Source organism: Saccopteryx bilineata, chromosome 1 (genome assembly GCF_036850765.1).
Source record: "Saccopteryx bilineata isolate mSacBil1 chromosome 1, mSacBil1_pri_phased_curated, whole genome shotgun sequence".
Lineage (NCBI taxonomy): Eukaryota > Metazoa > Chordata > Mammalia > Chiroptera > Emballonuridae > Saccopteryx > Saccopteryx bilineata.
In genome coordinates this window covers 157,862,623-157,876,763 of record NC_089490.1, presented here as the reverse complement: position 1 = coordinate 157,876,763, position 14,141 = coordinate 157,862,623, and the positions used below count along the sequence as shown (strand labels likewise).

The following is a 14,141-nucleotide window of genomic DNA, read 5'->3' as shown; positions in this document are numbered from 1 at the left end:
TCCTGGCTCAAAGGAGGATCCAGGCCCCAACCAGATAGCTCAGTCCAGAAAGCTCAGTTGGTTAGAGCATCCTCTGGAAGCACAGAGGCTACCAGCTTGATTCCCAGTCAGGGCACATACAGGAACAGATTGGTGTGTGTGTGTGTGTGTGTGTGTGTGTGTGTGTGTGTGTCTCTCTCTCCTTCCTCTCTTACTGAAATCAATAAACTTTTTTTAAGGCTTTATTCATTTTTAGAGAGGAGAGTGAGAGAAGGGGGTAGAAGCAGGAAGCATCAACTCCCATATGTGCCTTGACCAGGCAAGCCAGGGTTTTGAACCGGTGACCTCAGCGTTCCAGGTCGATGCACAGGTTAGGCTGAAATCAATAAATTAAACAAATAAAAAGTAGGATCCAGCCCAATCATGCATTTATTTCTTTTTTAAAAAATTTTTAATTTTTTTTTATTTTACAGAGACAGAGAGTGAGTCAGAGAGAGGGATAGACAGGGACAGACAGACAGGAACGGAGAGAGATGAGAAGCATTAATCGTTAGTTTTTCGTTGCGTGTTGCAACACCTTAGTTGTTCATTGATTGCTTTCTCATATGTGTCTTGACCATGGGCCTTCAGCAGACTGAGTAACCCCTTCTGGAGCGAGCGACCTTGGATTCAAGCTGGTGGGCTTTCACTCAAACCAGATGAGCCCGTGCTCAAGTTGGCGACCTCAGGGTCTCAAACCTGGGTCTTCTGCATCCCAGTCCGACGCTCTATCCACTGCGCCACCGCCTGGTCAGGCAGCATTTATTTCTTTTATGTACTCAACATTCATTGAGTACCTGGCTGCAAAGATACAGCAGGGTAAATGACAATAAAAAGGGTGGTCTGAAATACCCTCTGACTAGACAGAGATGGGTTCAGACACCCCCAGGCCCTTAAGGTCGAGCCAGAGGATGGGATACTAGGATGGCCCTGGCTCTTCCTGGGAAGACACAGAGCTTCCTAGAGGATGGGGAAGTGGAGCCAGAGTGTTGAGGAAATAAAAATTGGAGCTTGTGTAAAAAGAATGTCAAGAGGCTAGGAACTGGAACCTGTCTGCCAGCCACTGTCTTCTCCTTAAGGCTCAGGGGTGATTCCAAGCCATTCCTGCTCTGACCACCAGAGAGCGCATGAGCCCCATGACTAAGAATCCAGGAAACCTCAGGTCCAGGGAGAAGCTGTTCTTTGCCTCAGACCTCTCATGCCCAGCTCCTGGCTCACATCACACTATCGACATTCATTCATTCTGCAGAAGTGTATGAGGTACCACCCAAGAGGCCTTGTAGCCAGCAGGCTCATGTTTAAATCTCACAAGCAACACTGTGTGACCCTGGGCAAGTTGCTTGATTTCTCTGGGCAAGTGGCAGAACCTGCCTCCCAGGGTTGTAGGATTAGATGAGGCTTGAGGCACAATGGGTAGCCAGCCACGGGACCTGCTCGGTCCTCAGTGGGCCCTGCTGCCTGCCCTGAAGTCATCTGCTCCTCACCCATTTCCTCCCCGACCCAGCCTCATTGATCAGCTTGGATGGGCCAAGCTGGATCTCACCTCAGGGCCTTTGCCTGCCCATGTCCTTTGCAGGGAGTGCCCTTCCCACTGTTCTCCTTCCCTGGTTTCAGGAGGTTGCCTCCACCCCTTCATGTGGTAGCCACATCCCCTATTGCATCCTACTGCCAAGCACCCTGATCTCTTTCACCACAGCCATCCCCCAATCCATGTTAGCATTGGTGTCTCCCAATATGTAAGGCTAACACCCAACATACAGTATATGCTCAATAGAGTCATGAATAACTGAACATTAATGAGTACGTGCTGTGTGCCAAACCCAAGCAAGGTTCTGGAAATGCAGTGTGAACAAGATACACAGTGTTCTACGTTATAAAACTACAAGCTCAGCCCTGGTGGGATAGCTCTATTGGTTAGAGCATTGTCCTGAAGCTCAGAGGGAGCCAGTTAGATTCCTGGTCAGGGCACATACAGAAACAGATCAATGTCCCTGTCTCTCTCTCTCTTGTCCTCCCTCTCTCGCTAAAATCAATAAAAATAAAAAAACCATGAGTTCAGAAGGTTTCAGGCCTGAAGGTTAATCCTCACACAAGCACCATGAGGTGGGACAATTATGATCTCACTCTACAGACAAGGAGACTGAGGCTCAAACCTGGTCAAGCATGTGGCCCAGCAGCCCTGAGTTTCTGGGGCCCTCGGGGACTTATTGGTAAACCCATTGGGACAGATTTGGGAGGCTCTCCAACTGCTGGGCACGACAAGACAGGTGCCTATTGATTGACGGTTTCCCAGAAAATTTTTCTTGGAAAGGATTTGAAAGTAGAGGTGGAATGTGGCTTGGCCCCTAAAGACTCCCCAGGGCAGGACCATATCAACCCCTTCAGTCTGTACCCCAGGTGGGGCAGAGCCTCACTCCTTAGATGCAGGACAGGGCTATGCTTCCTCCCTCAGATTTAGGGCAGAGCTGTAACTCCCCTCTCAGACTTGATTGTGCCTTCCTCTTCAGACACTGCAGGACAAGGACACATGCCCTCTGAGCTTCGGTCTTCCATGTGTATAATGGGTCTCTCACCTGTGCTCATAGGATTCATAGGGAGAACACTCTATAATGGCCACTGTGATTATAGATCTCCAGCTCTCTTCACCTCTTAACTTTTGCCCAGGTCTGCTGCACTGCCTAGAGTGTGCTGGGACCATAAGGGAGGATGCCAGCTACAACTTGGTGGTCAGCCCTCATTGTTCAGTTCAGAGAGGGAAAGTACCTGTCCCATAGCTCAGCACATGGGTTCTGGAATCTTGCTTACCTAATACTGAATCCAGTTCTAACCCTGTGGAACTTTGTGACTCTGAAAATTCACTTTCCCTCCTCCAGCTTTAATTGCCCCTCTGTAATTGGGAGCCTGACTCACAGTGTCATGATGAGGGGCAAAGAAGACTCATCACACACTTGCCCTGGCTAAACACCAATCAGTTCATTTATAAGTATCCATGCACACGTATCACACCCCCACTGTGTGCCAGGCACTGTTCCTGGTGTCACAGCTGCAATCTGCAGTACTGGGAGCCAGACCCATTTAACAGATGAGAAAACAGAGGCCCAAAGAGGTCACACATGGCCTGGACAAGGTAGCACAGATTAGACTGAGCTTCTAGAGACACCTCCTCCCTCCAAGGCTCAGGGTCACTTCCTCAGAGATCCTACAATCTTCCTGTTCCCAAGGTCTTCGTACTACCACCTGTCTTCACACCTTGTTCACTCCTTTGTTTGTTTCCAGCCTTGCAGGGACTGTTTCACTGTGGTGACACATTGAACCCAAAAAGGCTGCCTCTATTGGCCTATTGCTACTGTAACAAATCACCAGCAACTTGGTGGCATAAAAAACAAACAAAAAATAACAAATTTTTCTCTTCCAGTTCTGGAGGTCAGAAGTAAAACATGGGTTTTGTGGAGATAAAAATCAAGGTATTGCCTGACCAGAGGGTGGCGCAGTGGATAGAGCATCAGACTGGGATGCAGAGGACCCAGGTTCGAGACCCCGAGGTCACCAACTTGAGCGCGGGCTCATCTGGTTTGAGCAAAAAGCCCACCAGCTTGAACCCAAGGTCACTGGCTCCAGAAGGGGTTACTCAGTCTGCTGAAGGCCCACGGTCAAGGCACATATGAGAAAGCAATCAATGAACAACTAAGGTGTTGCAACGCGCAATGAAAAACTAATGATTGATGCTTCTCATCTCTCTTCATTCCTGTCTGTCTGTCCCTCTCTCTGACTCACTCTCTGTCTCTGAAATAAATAAATAAATAAATAAATATCAAAGTATTTGGCCTTGGGCAGTTGGCTCAGTGGTAGAGCGTTGGCCCGGCATGTGGATGTGGATGTCTCGGGTTCAATTCCTGGTCAGCGCACACTGGAGAAGCAACCATCTGCTCCTCCTCCTCCCCTCTCTCTCTCCCTTCTTCTCACACAGCCATGGCTCAATTGATTTGAGAGCATTGGCCCAGGAGCTGAGTATGGCTCTGTGGAGCCTACACCTCAGGCCTCAGTTGCAAGCATGGCCCCAGATGGGCAGAGCATCAGTCCCAGACAGGGAGTTGTTGAGTGGATCTCAGTCAGAGCACATGCAGGAGTCTGTTTCTTTATCTCTCCTCCTCTAACTTGGAAAAAAAGAAAAATAAAATCAAGACATCGGCAGAGTTGCTTTCCTTTCTAGAAGCTCTAGGGAAGAATCTGTTCCCAGCCTTTCATAGCTTCTAGAGCAGGGGTCCCCAAACTACAGCCTGCGGGCCACATGTGGCCCCCTGAGGCCATTTATTTGACCCCTGCCGCACTTCTGGAAGGGGCACCTCTTTCATTGGTGGTCAGTGAGAGGAGCATAGTTCCCATTTAAATACTGGTCAGTTTGTTGATTTAAATTTACTTGTTCTTTATTTTAAATATTGTATTTGTTCCCGTTTTGTTTTTTTTACTTTAAAATAAGATATGTGCAGTGTGCATAGGGATTTGTTCATAGTTTTTTTTATAGTCTGGCCCTCCAATGGTCTGAGGGACAGTGAACTGGCCCTCTGTGTAAAAAGTTTGGGGACCCCTGTTCTAGAGGCTACCCACATTACTTGGCTTATGACCCCTTCCTCCAGGTCCTTTCCTCCATCTTTGTAGCCAGCAATGTCAGGTCCTGTCCTTCTCATGTATCATTTCTCTGACCACAGAGAGATTTTTTTTTTTTTTTACAGGGACAGAGAGAGTCAGAGAGAAGGATAGATAGGGACAGACAAACAGGAACGAAGAGAGATGAGAAGCATCAATCATCAGTTTTTCGTTGAGACTCCTTAGTTGTTCATTGATTGCTTTCTCATATGTGCCTTGACCACGGGCCTTCAGCAGACCGAGTAACCTCTTGCTCGAGCCAGCGACCTTGGGTCCAAGCTGGTGAGCTTTGCTCAAGCCAGATGAGCCCGCCCTCAAACTGGCAACCTGGGTCCTTCCACATCCCAGTCCAACACTCTATCCACTGCGCCACTGCCTGGTCAGGCACCACTTTTTATTATTATTATTATTATTCAGTGAGAGAAGGGGAGGCAGAGACAGACTCCCACATGCATTCTGACCGGGATCCACACAGCAAGCCCACTAGGGGATGATGCTCTGCCCATCTGGGGTGTTGTTCTGTTGTTTGGCAACTGAGCTCTTCTTAGTGTCTGAGGCGGAGGCCATGGAGCAATCCTCAGCACCCAGGGCCAACTCATTCCAATTAAGCCATGGCTGCAGAAGGGAAAGAGAGAGAGAGAGAAGTGAGAGGGCGAGGCGAGGGGTGGAGCAGATGAGTGCTTCTCCTGTGTGCCTTGACTACGAATCGAACCCAGGACATCCACACACTGGGACAACGCTCTACCACTGAGCCAACTGGCGAGGGCCAAAAGATCTCCATTTTTAAAAAAAAAATTTTTAAAGACTTTTTTTATTCATTTTTTTTTTCAGAGAGGAGGGGGGGGGGAGAAGCAGGAAGCATCAACTCCTATATGTGCCTTGACCAAGCAAGCCCAGGATTTTGAACCTGTGTTCCAGGTTGATGCTTTATCCCACTGCACCACCAGAGGTCAGGCAAGGTCTCCACTTTTAAGATACTGTGATGACATTGGGATCAAGTAATCCAGGATTGTCTCCCCATCTGAAGTTCCTTAATTTAACTCCATCTGTAAAGTGTCTTTGCCACTGAAGGTGACAGAACAGGATTAGGATTACACATCTCAGATTGAATTGGGCTTTCTTTTACTTGTAGCACAAAGATCCCATTATTGTGCTTCTGTTCCCACCCCTCTATTCCTCTTGGTTTAGTTTAGCTCCCAAGTCTCACTTTAAATGTCCTGTCCCTCTAAGAAATCTTCCTTGCTCTCCCTGGCTGGGTCAGGTATGGCCTTGGTGCATTCTCCATCACAGCTCTGATCACAATCTATTTTATTGCCATTTTACCTGTGGGGTCTGGGGAAGAGAGAAGCCTGGGATGGGGATCAGAGGTTATGGAGAGTTATGGTGGGTCTTTGAGGTGAGGAGGAGCCTAGGGCAGCTGGAGTAGGAGGTGGGCTGCAATGGATGATGCTGAGGCTGGGTCAGGGTAGAAAGGAAGGTACAAATGGGAAATACTTAAAAAGGAGCTCCCTAGAATGGACCAGTGACTTGTTGAAGTCACCTAGCAGATGGCCTCTGGGTTGGGGAGACACACCAGACTAGGGAGATGGAAGCCACTGGCAGCTGGTCTACATTTGGAACCACACCAGGCTGACAATGACCTTTTGATTTGCACAGCCCAGGCCAGCGTGTCTGAAGTCAGGTCTTGGCCAAGGTCTCACTGTCCAGCCCACACACACCCTTGTAAGAACACAGAGTCCTATCCCTGCCCCATTCCCCAACCAAGGGAGAATCCCCTCAGACTCTGAGAGGCCAAGGCCACATCAATACAGCTGGGCATCTTCCCTCAGTGCCTCTAGGCAGTAACATGGCCCTTGGCCACAGGCTGAAAGATATGGGTCAGGCTGGGTAGCTAACGTGGAGGAAGAAGGATGGATGTAGCATCCAATGGCAGAAGTTCTAGAGGAGGGGCTGTGTTATGTGGCCATGAGGACTCTCAATTTCCATACATGGGAAAGGGACAGATACAGGAATAGGGGTTGATGAGGTAGAGTTGGCCCTGGGAGATGCCCAATTGCTTTCCATATTTTTTTTATTATTTATTTATTTATTCATTCATTCATTCATTCATTTTAGAGGGGAGAGAGAAAGAGAGAAAGGGGGGAGGAGCAGGAAACATCAACTCCCATATGTGCCTTGACCAGACAAGTGCAGGATTTCAAACAGGCGACCTCAGCATTTCAGGTCAATGATTTATCCACTGCACCACCACAGGTCAGCACATTTTTAACTTTCCTGAAAATGTACCATTCTTTAAAGTTATATATTAATTTGTTTGTCTATATATTTTATTGGCTATGGCCCCTACAAACCATGAGCTCAATGATGATGGGACTGCCTTGGTCACCCTTGTACCTCACCTCAGCATCTCCCAATGGTCACTACCACCAGGAGATGGTCATTAATTATTTTCTTAGAAACACAAACATAGAGGATTTGCACAAAACCTGAGCACTTTGAGGGTACCCTGACAATTTAAGAGGCTCCCAAGGTAGAAGGGGTCAGTTCCAAAATAGGAAGTGTGCCTGGCTGCACCAAGGCCCCTGTAGACTCACTTCCCAGGTCCATGCTGCTGTCACTGTCATAAATTGAGGACATACAGGATTCCAGGGCGCTGAACCTCAGCAGAGCGAAGGAAAAGTTCTTGTGACTATAGCCCCAGCAGACTGTCTGCAGAGGTCTGGGAGGGGTGCATAGTCGCACAGGGTATGAGAGGCATTTGGAAGTCTTGTGGTATAATTATTGCAGTCAGTGACATTGTTGGATCGATTTGTGTCCCTGGGTCTCTCCCTGCAGTCCCCCTCCACCCCCTAAAAACACTTGCTCACACCCAGCTGTGCCCACTGGCTCCAGTAGCCAGGTGGCTTAGGTGGGTGGACTGGCTTGTGAACACCCAGGCTAGGGGCTGATATCCTTGAGTGTGGGGGCATATAAGGACGGGAGGACCACACTTGGGCCATGCAAGTGACCACATGCAATCCACGACATGGTACACACGCTCCCACGAGTCACCAATTAGCTCAGCCACAGCCCTACAATGGAAGACCACCAAACGCAGGGTGACACCTTGAACTTACACCCTCGATCACAATTTTGCCCCCTTGCCTTAGCTACACCATACCTTTCTAGATAAATTCTCGGGCTCCAGGGTTGGGATCACCACCTACCAGCTGCCACCCAGGTGGTCAGGCCCAGCCCCTGCACACATGCTACACGACTCTGCCTCGTGCCCCGCCATTCATGCGCCCCGCCCCAGCCCCGCCCCGCCCGCAGCCAGCGGGACCTTTATAGGGAGCGCCGGCCGCCGAGCACTGGGAAGTCGGTGCCGTCTTCTCTGCCGCCTGCCCACGCGTCCGCGTCCAACGCGGGGGACTGCCGCCACCGGTGTCTCTGTGTTCGCCATGCGTCCCGGGGCGTCTGGGCCACTGTGGCCACTGCCCTGGGGGGTCCTGGCTTGGGCTGTGGGCTTCGTGGGCTCAGGGCATCCCGCGCCCGGTGAGTGGGGTGGCCGAAAGAGGAGGGCGGAGGTGGGCCACCCACGTGGGCCTGCCCGGAGTGCTGTCGGGGAATGTTGGGGGTCGCAGATGCGGTGGCAGCTGCGGGTGGAGGGCGGTAAGGAAAGGCTGCCTGCCAATCTTTGGAAGGGCTTGAGGGAAGGTAACCAGGAGGTAACAGAACAGATGTGACTCTCCCACAATTATGATCAATAGCATTCATTGAGCACTTAGTGTCTACCTCTTACCTCCCTGAATTCATATAACAGCCCAAATGGAGTGGGTACTCTTATCACGCCCATTTTCCAGATAGGGAAACTGAGGCATGGGGTCACACAGTTTGTGGCAGAGCCAGAATTGGAACCCAGACCATCCGGGTCCTGACACTACAGAGAAGCAGGGCTGGGTGGCTGGACCCAGGAACCCCAGCAGGAGCCTCAGATCATCCCTGGGTCTGGCTTAGGAATATAGATCATTAGAATGTCAAACCTGCCACTTATTGGAAGACACCAAGCAAAAGTATCCCTACTCTTGGTCTCAGTTTACCCTTTTATGAGTGCCATGGTGCTGAGTTCCCAGAGTTGGTCCCTAAGAGGCACTCAGTACAGCACCTGGGAACCAGTAAGCTCTCTGGGATGGGGGCTGTGGTCATTCCTACCCCCATTTAAGGGTGAAGAAACTGAAGCCATCTGCCCCCCTCACTAGGCAGCCCCACCCAGCCCTGCACAGAGGGAGGGGAGAGCAGAGCCCCCTCCCTGAAGGCCGTGTCCCCAGGGAGACAGTGAGCTCATGCAAGGGGAATGTTCCCAAATTGGAGTGAGTTAGAGGCAATCCAGGCAATGGGGGGGGGGCTGTCAGGAGAGGGAGACTGTATGCCCTCATATACTGTTTAGACAGAGGGCAGAGGCAGGAAAGGCAGCTCCAGATCTTACTGACCCTGACACATCCAGCTCTGGGTGTTTGACTGATTGGGCAGGATATCAGGCCTGGCTGGGTAGGTTGCAGAGAGAGGAGAGCTTCCCAGGATGGTCAGGAGTTGGCTAGGGATTAGTGGTGGAGCAATATGGGTGGTGGAGCTCAGAGAGGAGAATCCCAAAAAGATCCAGAGTCCCCTCCTTCCCATGTTGGGGGCAGATCACTCCCTTCATAATTACTGAGTACCAACTGTATGCACCCATGGGGCTGGCAGCTGGATGGAAGGTCAAAGCCTAGGTATCAGGAGTGGTACAGAAGGCACCTCTGGTCCTATCAGAAGTGTCCCTCCCCCACCTGCCCTGGTCCACAGGTGGTGTTTGCTGGCTCCAGCAGGGCAGAGAAGCCACCTGCAGCTTGGTGCTGAAGACAGATGTGAGTCAAGCTGAGTGTTGTGCCTCTGGCAACATCGACACTGCCTGGTCCAACTTCACCCACCCAGGGAACAAGATCAGCCTCCTGGGCTTCTTGGGCCTTGTCCACTGCTTCCCCTGCAAAGGTAAGATCTTGGGCACCAGACAGAGTTCTAGGTCACTATGGTGGACCAGCTGGAAGTGAGCTCCTTGTCTCAGGAGTATGCAGGAAGAAGTCAGACTGCTAGGAGGAACAGTTGTGGAGAGGATCCCAGCCTTAGCCTCCCTCAGTTAAGGATTCAGGAAGATGCTCTGAGGACTCCCCAATTTGGTTTCCAGCCTCTAGGTCCTTGCTTACACCAAGCTTTCTGCCAGGATGGCCTTTATCATCTGCACTCCACCTGGTGGAAGTACACTTGGCTCACACCTAACTCCTGGGAAAGTGGATTTTCCTGAGTGGCCATTCTGATTTGTGACCCCATACTCAGTGTTCTCAACTGTACTTATCTGTCCTTAAATCCATTGCTTCCCAGAGAACTGTGGTGGATCCCCAACTGCATTTTTAATAAGCATGTGCCTTCTGGACCATGTTCTTAGGAATGAGCCTCCTCCGTCAGACAAGGAGCTATTCAAGGGCTGAATGAATAAGTCAAGACATATCCTCTGCCCTGGAGAGGGGGCTGGGAGCCTTCCCAGCCCCTGTGGTCAAGGCTGAACCTACAGGAACCCAGTGGGGACATAAAGAATGTGGGCATTAGAGACAGGGTGTTGAGGGATGATTAGGAGTTTATTAGCTGGAGAAAGTATGGGGAAGAGCATCAGCAGAGGCCAAGGCCTGGGATGAGGTCCTGGTGGGTGGTGTCAGGGCAGGGGAGCAGGGAGGAGGCTGGAGCTGAGGGCCAGAGTGCTGAAGGCCAAACTGAGGAGTCTGGCTGGCCACTGGAATGTGATTAATCCCAGAACAGTCTGGCTGGGTGGTCCTAAACTCATTGCCATGTGCCCTATCTCACTCTAGAACCCTCTCTGGCTTCTAGGAGTAGAGACCAAAAAGTTCCTGGCCTGGGCATAAGATGGTCCAGGACAACCTTCCCCCATCCCCATTCTGGCCTTGGGGTAGGGAACTCAGCCTCCCACTTCTGTTCCTTCTTGCATGAAGTCGAGCATTTCCAGATGTGCATGTGGGTGGGAGGCTTCCAGGTGCAGCCCACATGCCCTGGAAGGGGCAACCAACATGGGGGTGCAGGCCATTTTCTTAAGAGAATCCACTTATTTTATGCCCACCCTGTAAGGTGGTTTCCCCATCACCCCCACTGTATACACGGGAAACTGAGTCTAGAGTGTAAAGTCAGCTTAGAGTCCACAAGCAACAGAACCGGGTGTATGTGGGGGGTGTCCATCTAGGATCTAGCCTGGAGTTATCCTGAGGTGCTCCTGGCTCTCCAACACTCATAGAGGTGACAGGGCCTCAGTTTCACCTTTTGTAAAATGGTGACAAAACAGCAGGACCTCCTAGGGTGGCTGGGAGCCTGCAAAGAGCCAGGGAGGGCCTGAGAGGAAGGAGCGACCATTAACGGGATATGATTTGCATTTCCAAAGGTCCCAGGGCCAGAGTAGAGGCGGGGACCAGAAAGAGACTTCTCCTGGTCAGACCTGTTTCCCTACCTAAGAAATGGGGCTGAGAGGGAGTAGGTAACCCCTAGTCCAGACGGCTTGGGCTGTGGGAGGCCCGCTCCCCAGGAAATGAGCCTCAGGCCAGGCCGCCGACGCCCCGCCCTCCCTGTCGCCTCCTCCGAGGAGGTCTTGGCAGGCGCAGGAACAGACACTGCCAGTCCTCCCCAGACCTGCGCTTGGATGGGGTGGAGCCCCCCACCCTAACCCCGGGCTGACGCAGACGCACTCCCAGCCGGCCTGCCCAGAAAGGAGAGTCAGGGAACAGACGTCAGTGAAAGCCGGGCGAGGGGGCTGGAAGCCTGTTTCTGGACCCCAAGATTCGGGGCATAGACGACCTTCCCGCCATTAAAGCCCAATCTCCAGACACAGCCCCCAGCCCCAGGTGTCTACCCAGGCAATGGCGGAATCTCTCTCACAACGGAACCCCCACCCAGACTCCGAACCAGTACCCTCGCTGTGCGCCCCGACTCCAGACAGTCCCCCACTCCGGCCCGGCCTCTATCCTTCAGAACAAGGGACGAGACGCCGTAGGCTCAGAAGACCTCTGGCCTCAGCCACACGCCTCAGCCCATGGGCGCGTGTCCTGTGTCCGCAGATTCGTGCGAGGACGTGGAGTGCGGCCCCGGCAAGGTTTGCCGCATGCTGGGGGGCCGCCCGCGCTGCGAGTGCGCGCCAGACTGTGCAGAGGGCCCCGCGCGCCTGCAGGTCTGCGGCTCCGACGGCGCCACCTACCGCGACGAGTGTGAGCTGCGCGCCGCGCGCTGCCGCGGCCACCCGGACCTACGCATCATGTACCCTGGCCGCTGCCGCAGTACGTGGGGGCGGGGCCTGATGGGGGCGGGGTCACCAGACCTGCGCGTCAGTACCGCAGCCGCAGGACTTGGGGGCGGGGCCTGAGGAAGGGCGGGACCTCCAGTGAATGCCTAGTTGCCTAGTAGTGTAGGTATTGGTCTCGAGGGGAACTTATGGGGGACGGGGCCTAGATGGCTAGGTCGTGGGTGGAGTCTAACAAAGGGAGACTTTATGCTCCTGAGAGAACGTCAGTGGGTTGGGTCTTTTGTAGGGTCGAGAATAAGGAAGAGTATGGAGGAAGTATGGAAAGTGGAGTTCTGAGGCTCACAGGGGGTGAGAGGTATGGGTGAGTGACTCAGGAGCTTGTGGGTGCATAGGAGCGGGATTTAGGATTGACTTGGGCTATAAAAGGGATCTAGTAGAAGAGGTGTGGCTTCTGGCACAACCAGAGGGGCGGGGCCTGAGTGTGGACTCAGTGTTGTGGGTGGGGTTCGTGGTGGTACTGGTGGCTTCCCTGACCCACCCTGGCGCCCCGCCCGCAGAATCGTGCGCACATGTGATGTGCCAGAGGCCACAGTCGTGCGTGGTGGACCAGACAGGCAGCGCCCACTGCGTGATGTGTCGCGCTGCGCCCTGCCCCGCGCCCTCCAGCCCTGGTCAGGAACTCTGCGGCAACAACAACGTCACCTACATGTCCTCGTGCCACCTCCGCCAGGCCACCTGTTTCCTGGGCCGCTCCATTGGCATGCGCCATCCAGGCAGCTGTGCAGGGGCGGGGCGGGGCGAGGAGCAACGGTGGACTCTAGCTTCCAGTCCCTCTCCTCAACCCCATTTCTCTGTTCGTCCCTCCCGCTCAGCAGGCACCCCTGAACTGTCAGATGCTGAGTCTGAGGAAGAGGAGAACTTCGTGTGACTTACAGGGCGACCTGGGCCTGGCGTTCAAGGCCTTCCACATTTTATTTATTGCCACAGCAAAGCCTAATTTATGTCCCACGGACACTCCCCAGAGCCCGGGCCGGGCCAGACCACTTGGGGGAGCCCAGGACCCCTCTCCTCAACCATTTAGAAGGATTGGTTGAGGGAAGCCTGGCAATGCTGGTGGGTGGAGCCTCTACCCCAGACACCTACTGTTCAAGAGATCCCAGCTTCTGCTCCCTCCTGTGTTAACTGTTATCAACTGTCACCAAGAGAGGGCTGGGGATCCTCTGTCAGCTATTAGTGGAAAGGTACCCTGGCCTCTAGAACAGGAACCAAAAGGTAAGGAGAGGTTCACAGCCTAGGTGTGTATAAATGAACCTTGAAACATGCTCAGACCTCTGAACGGGCCAGGGAAGAAGCCTCAGTCCCCTAACAGCCCAAGAATTCAGGACTTTTCTTCTTCACTACCTCCATGTATCTGGTAGGTCCTGTGAAGGCCCCTGAGAAAAGCACAGCTTGTCCCCTGGTGGTGGTGGTGGTGGGGCATTATATGTGCTTTCTGACACAGGCCTCAGCTCAGCATCAGCTTAGTACAGGGCACCCTGTCAGTGGTATCCAATCCACTTAGGTTGAGACCTGGTGGGGTGTAGATGCCATGGCCCAATGCACATAAGGCCTCCTGAAGCTATGTGTCTGAGTAGCAACTCTAGTGCCTGCTGACCTGTCCACATTTGAGGTCCAGACCCTGGACCCCTTGATGCCATGAGGCCCATCCTTGACAGGACTCCAGGCCCAGTTCCTAGCTGGACCCTTTATGCTCACCAGCTAGGCTCAGGAGTCTTGACTCACATACCCTCAATGCTAGCCTAGGGCCAATTCCCTCTATCCCTTTGGGCTGTCACTTAATGGTGCCTCCCTGTGCCTTTGTGCAGACCAGAGGCTCAAACCAGATATGGGAACTCAGCTCCTCAAGTTTGGGGCAAGGAATGCGGAGGGCAATGTGCTCACCTTCTCCCAGCAAGTGCCTTACCTATGACATCCAGAAAAGTACCCTTGAGTAGGTGAGTTGCTCTAGCCCCCCGATAAGGCAAGTTTCCCTATCCTGAGGTCCTGCCTCACCAAAGAAATAAAGATTATAAAAAGCCATCCTGGGGTTGATTCCCTCTCTCTGAGCCTCTGTGTTGCCCACTTTGGTAGAAAGTTACTAGCCTGGAGCCTGGGTTGCTATCAGGGTGGTAAG

The 14,141-nt window shown here is 52.6% G+C and overlaps 1 protein-coding gene across 1 annotated transcript; it reads left to right on the top strand.

The window, feature by feature from the left end:
• Window positions 1–8,020: 8,020 nt before the first annotated feature.
• On the top strand, window positions 8,021–14,047 carry FSTL3 (follistatin like 3). Its single transcript, XM_066278234.1, has 4 exons — window positions 8,021–8,196; window positions 9,481–9,666; window positions 11,787–12,002; window positions 12,526–14,047. Exons 1-4 carry the CDS (start codon window positions 8,103–8,105, stop codon window positions 12,894–12,896), a joined length of 867 nt encoding a protein of 288 aa, XP_066134331.1. The 5' UTR covers window positions 8,021–8,102; the 3' UTR covers window positions 12,897–14,047.
• Window positions 14,048–14,141: the final 94 nt, after the last annotated feature.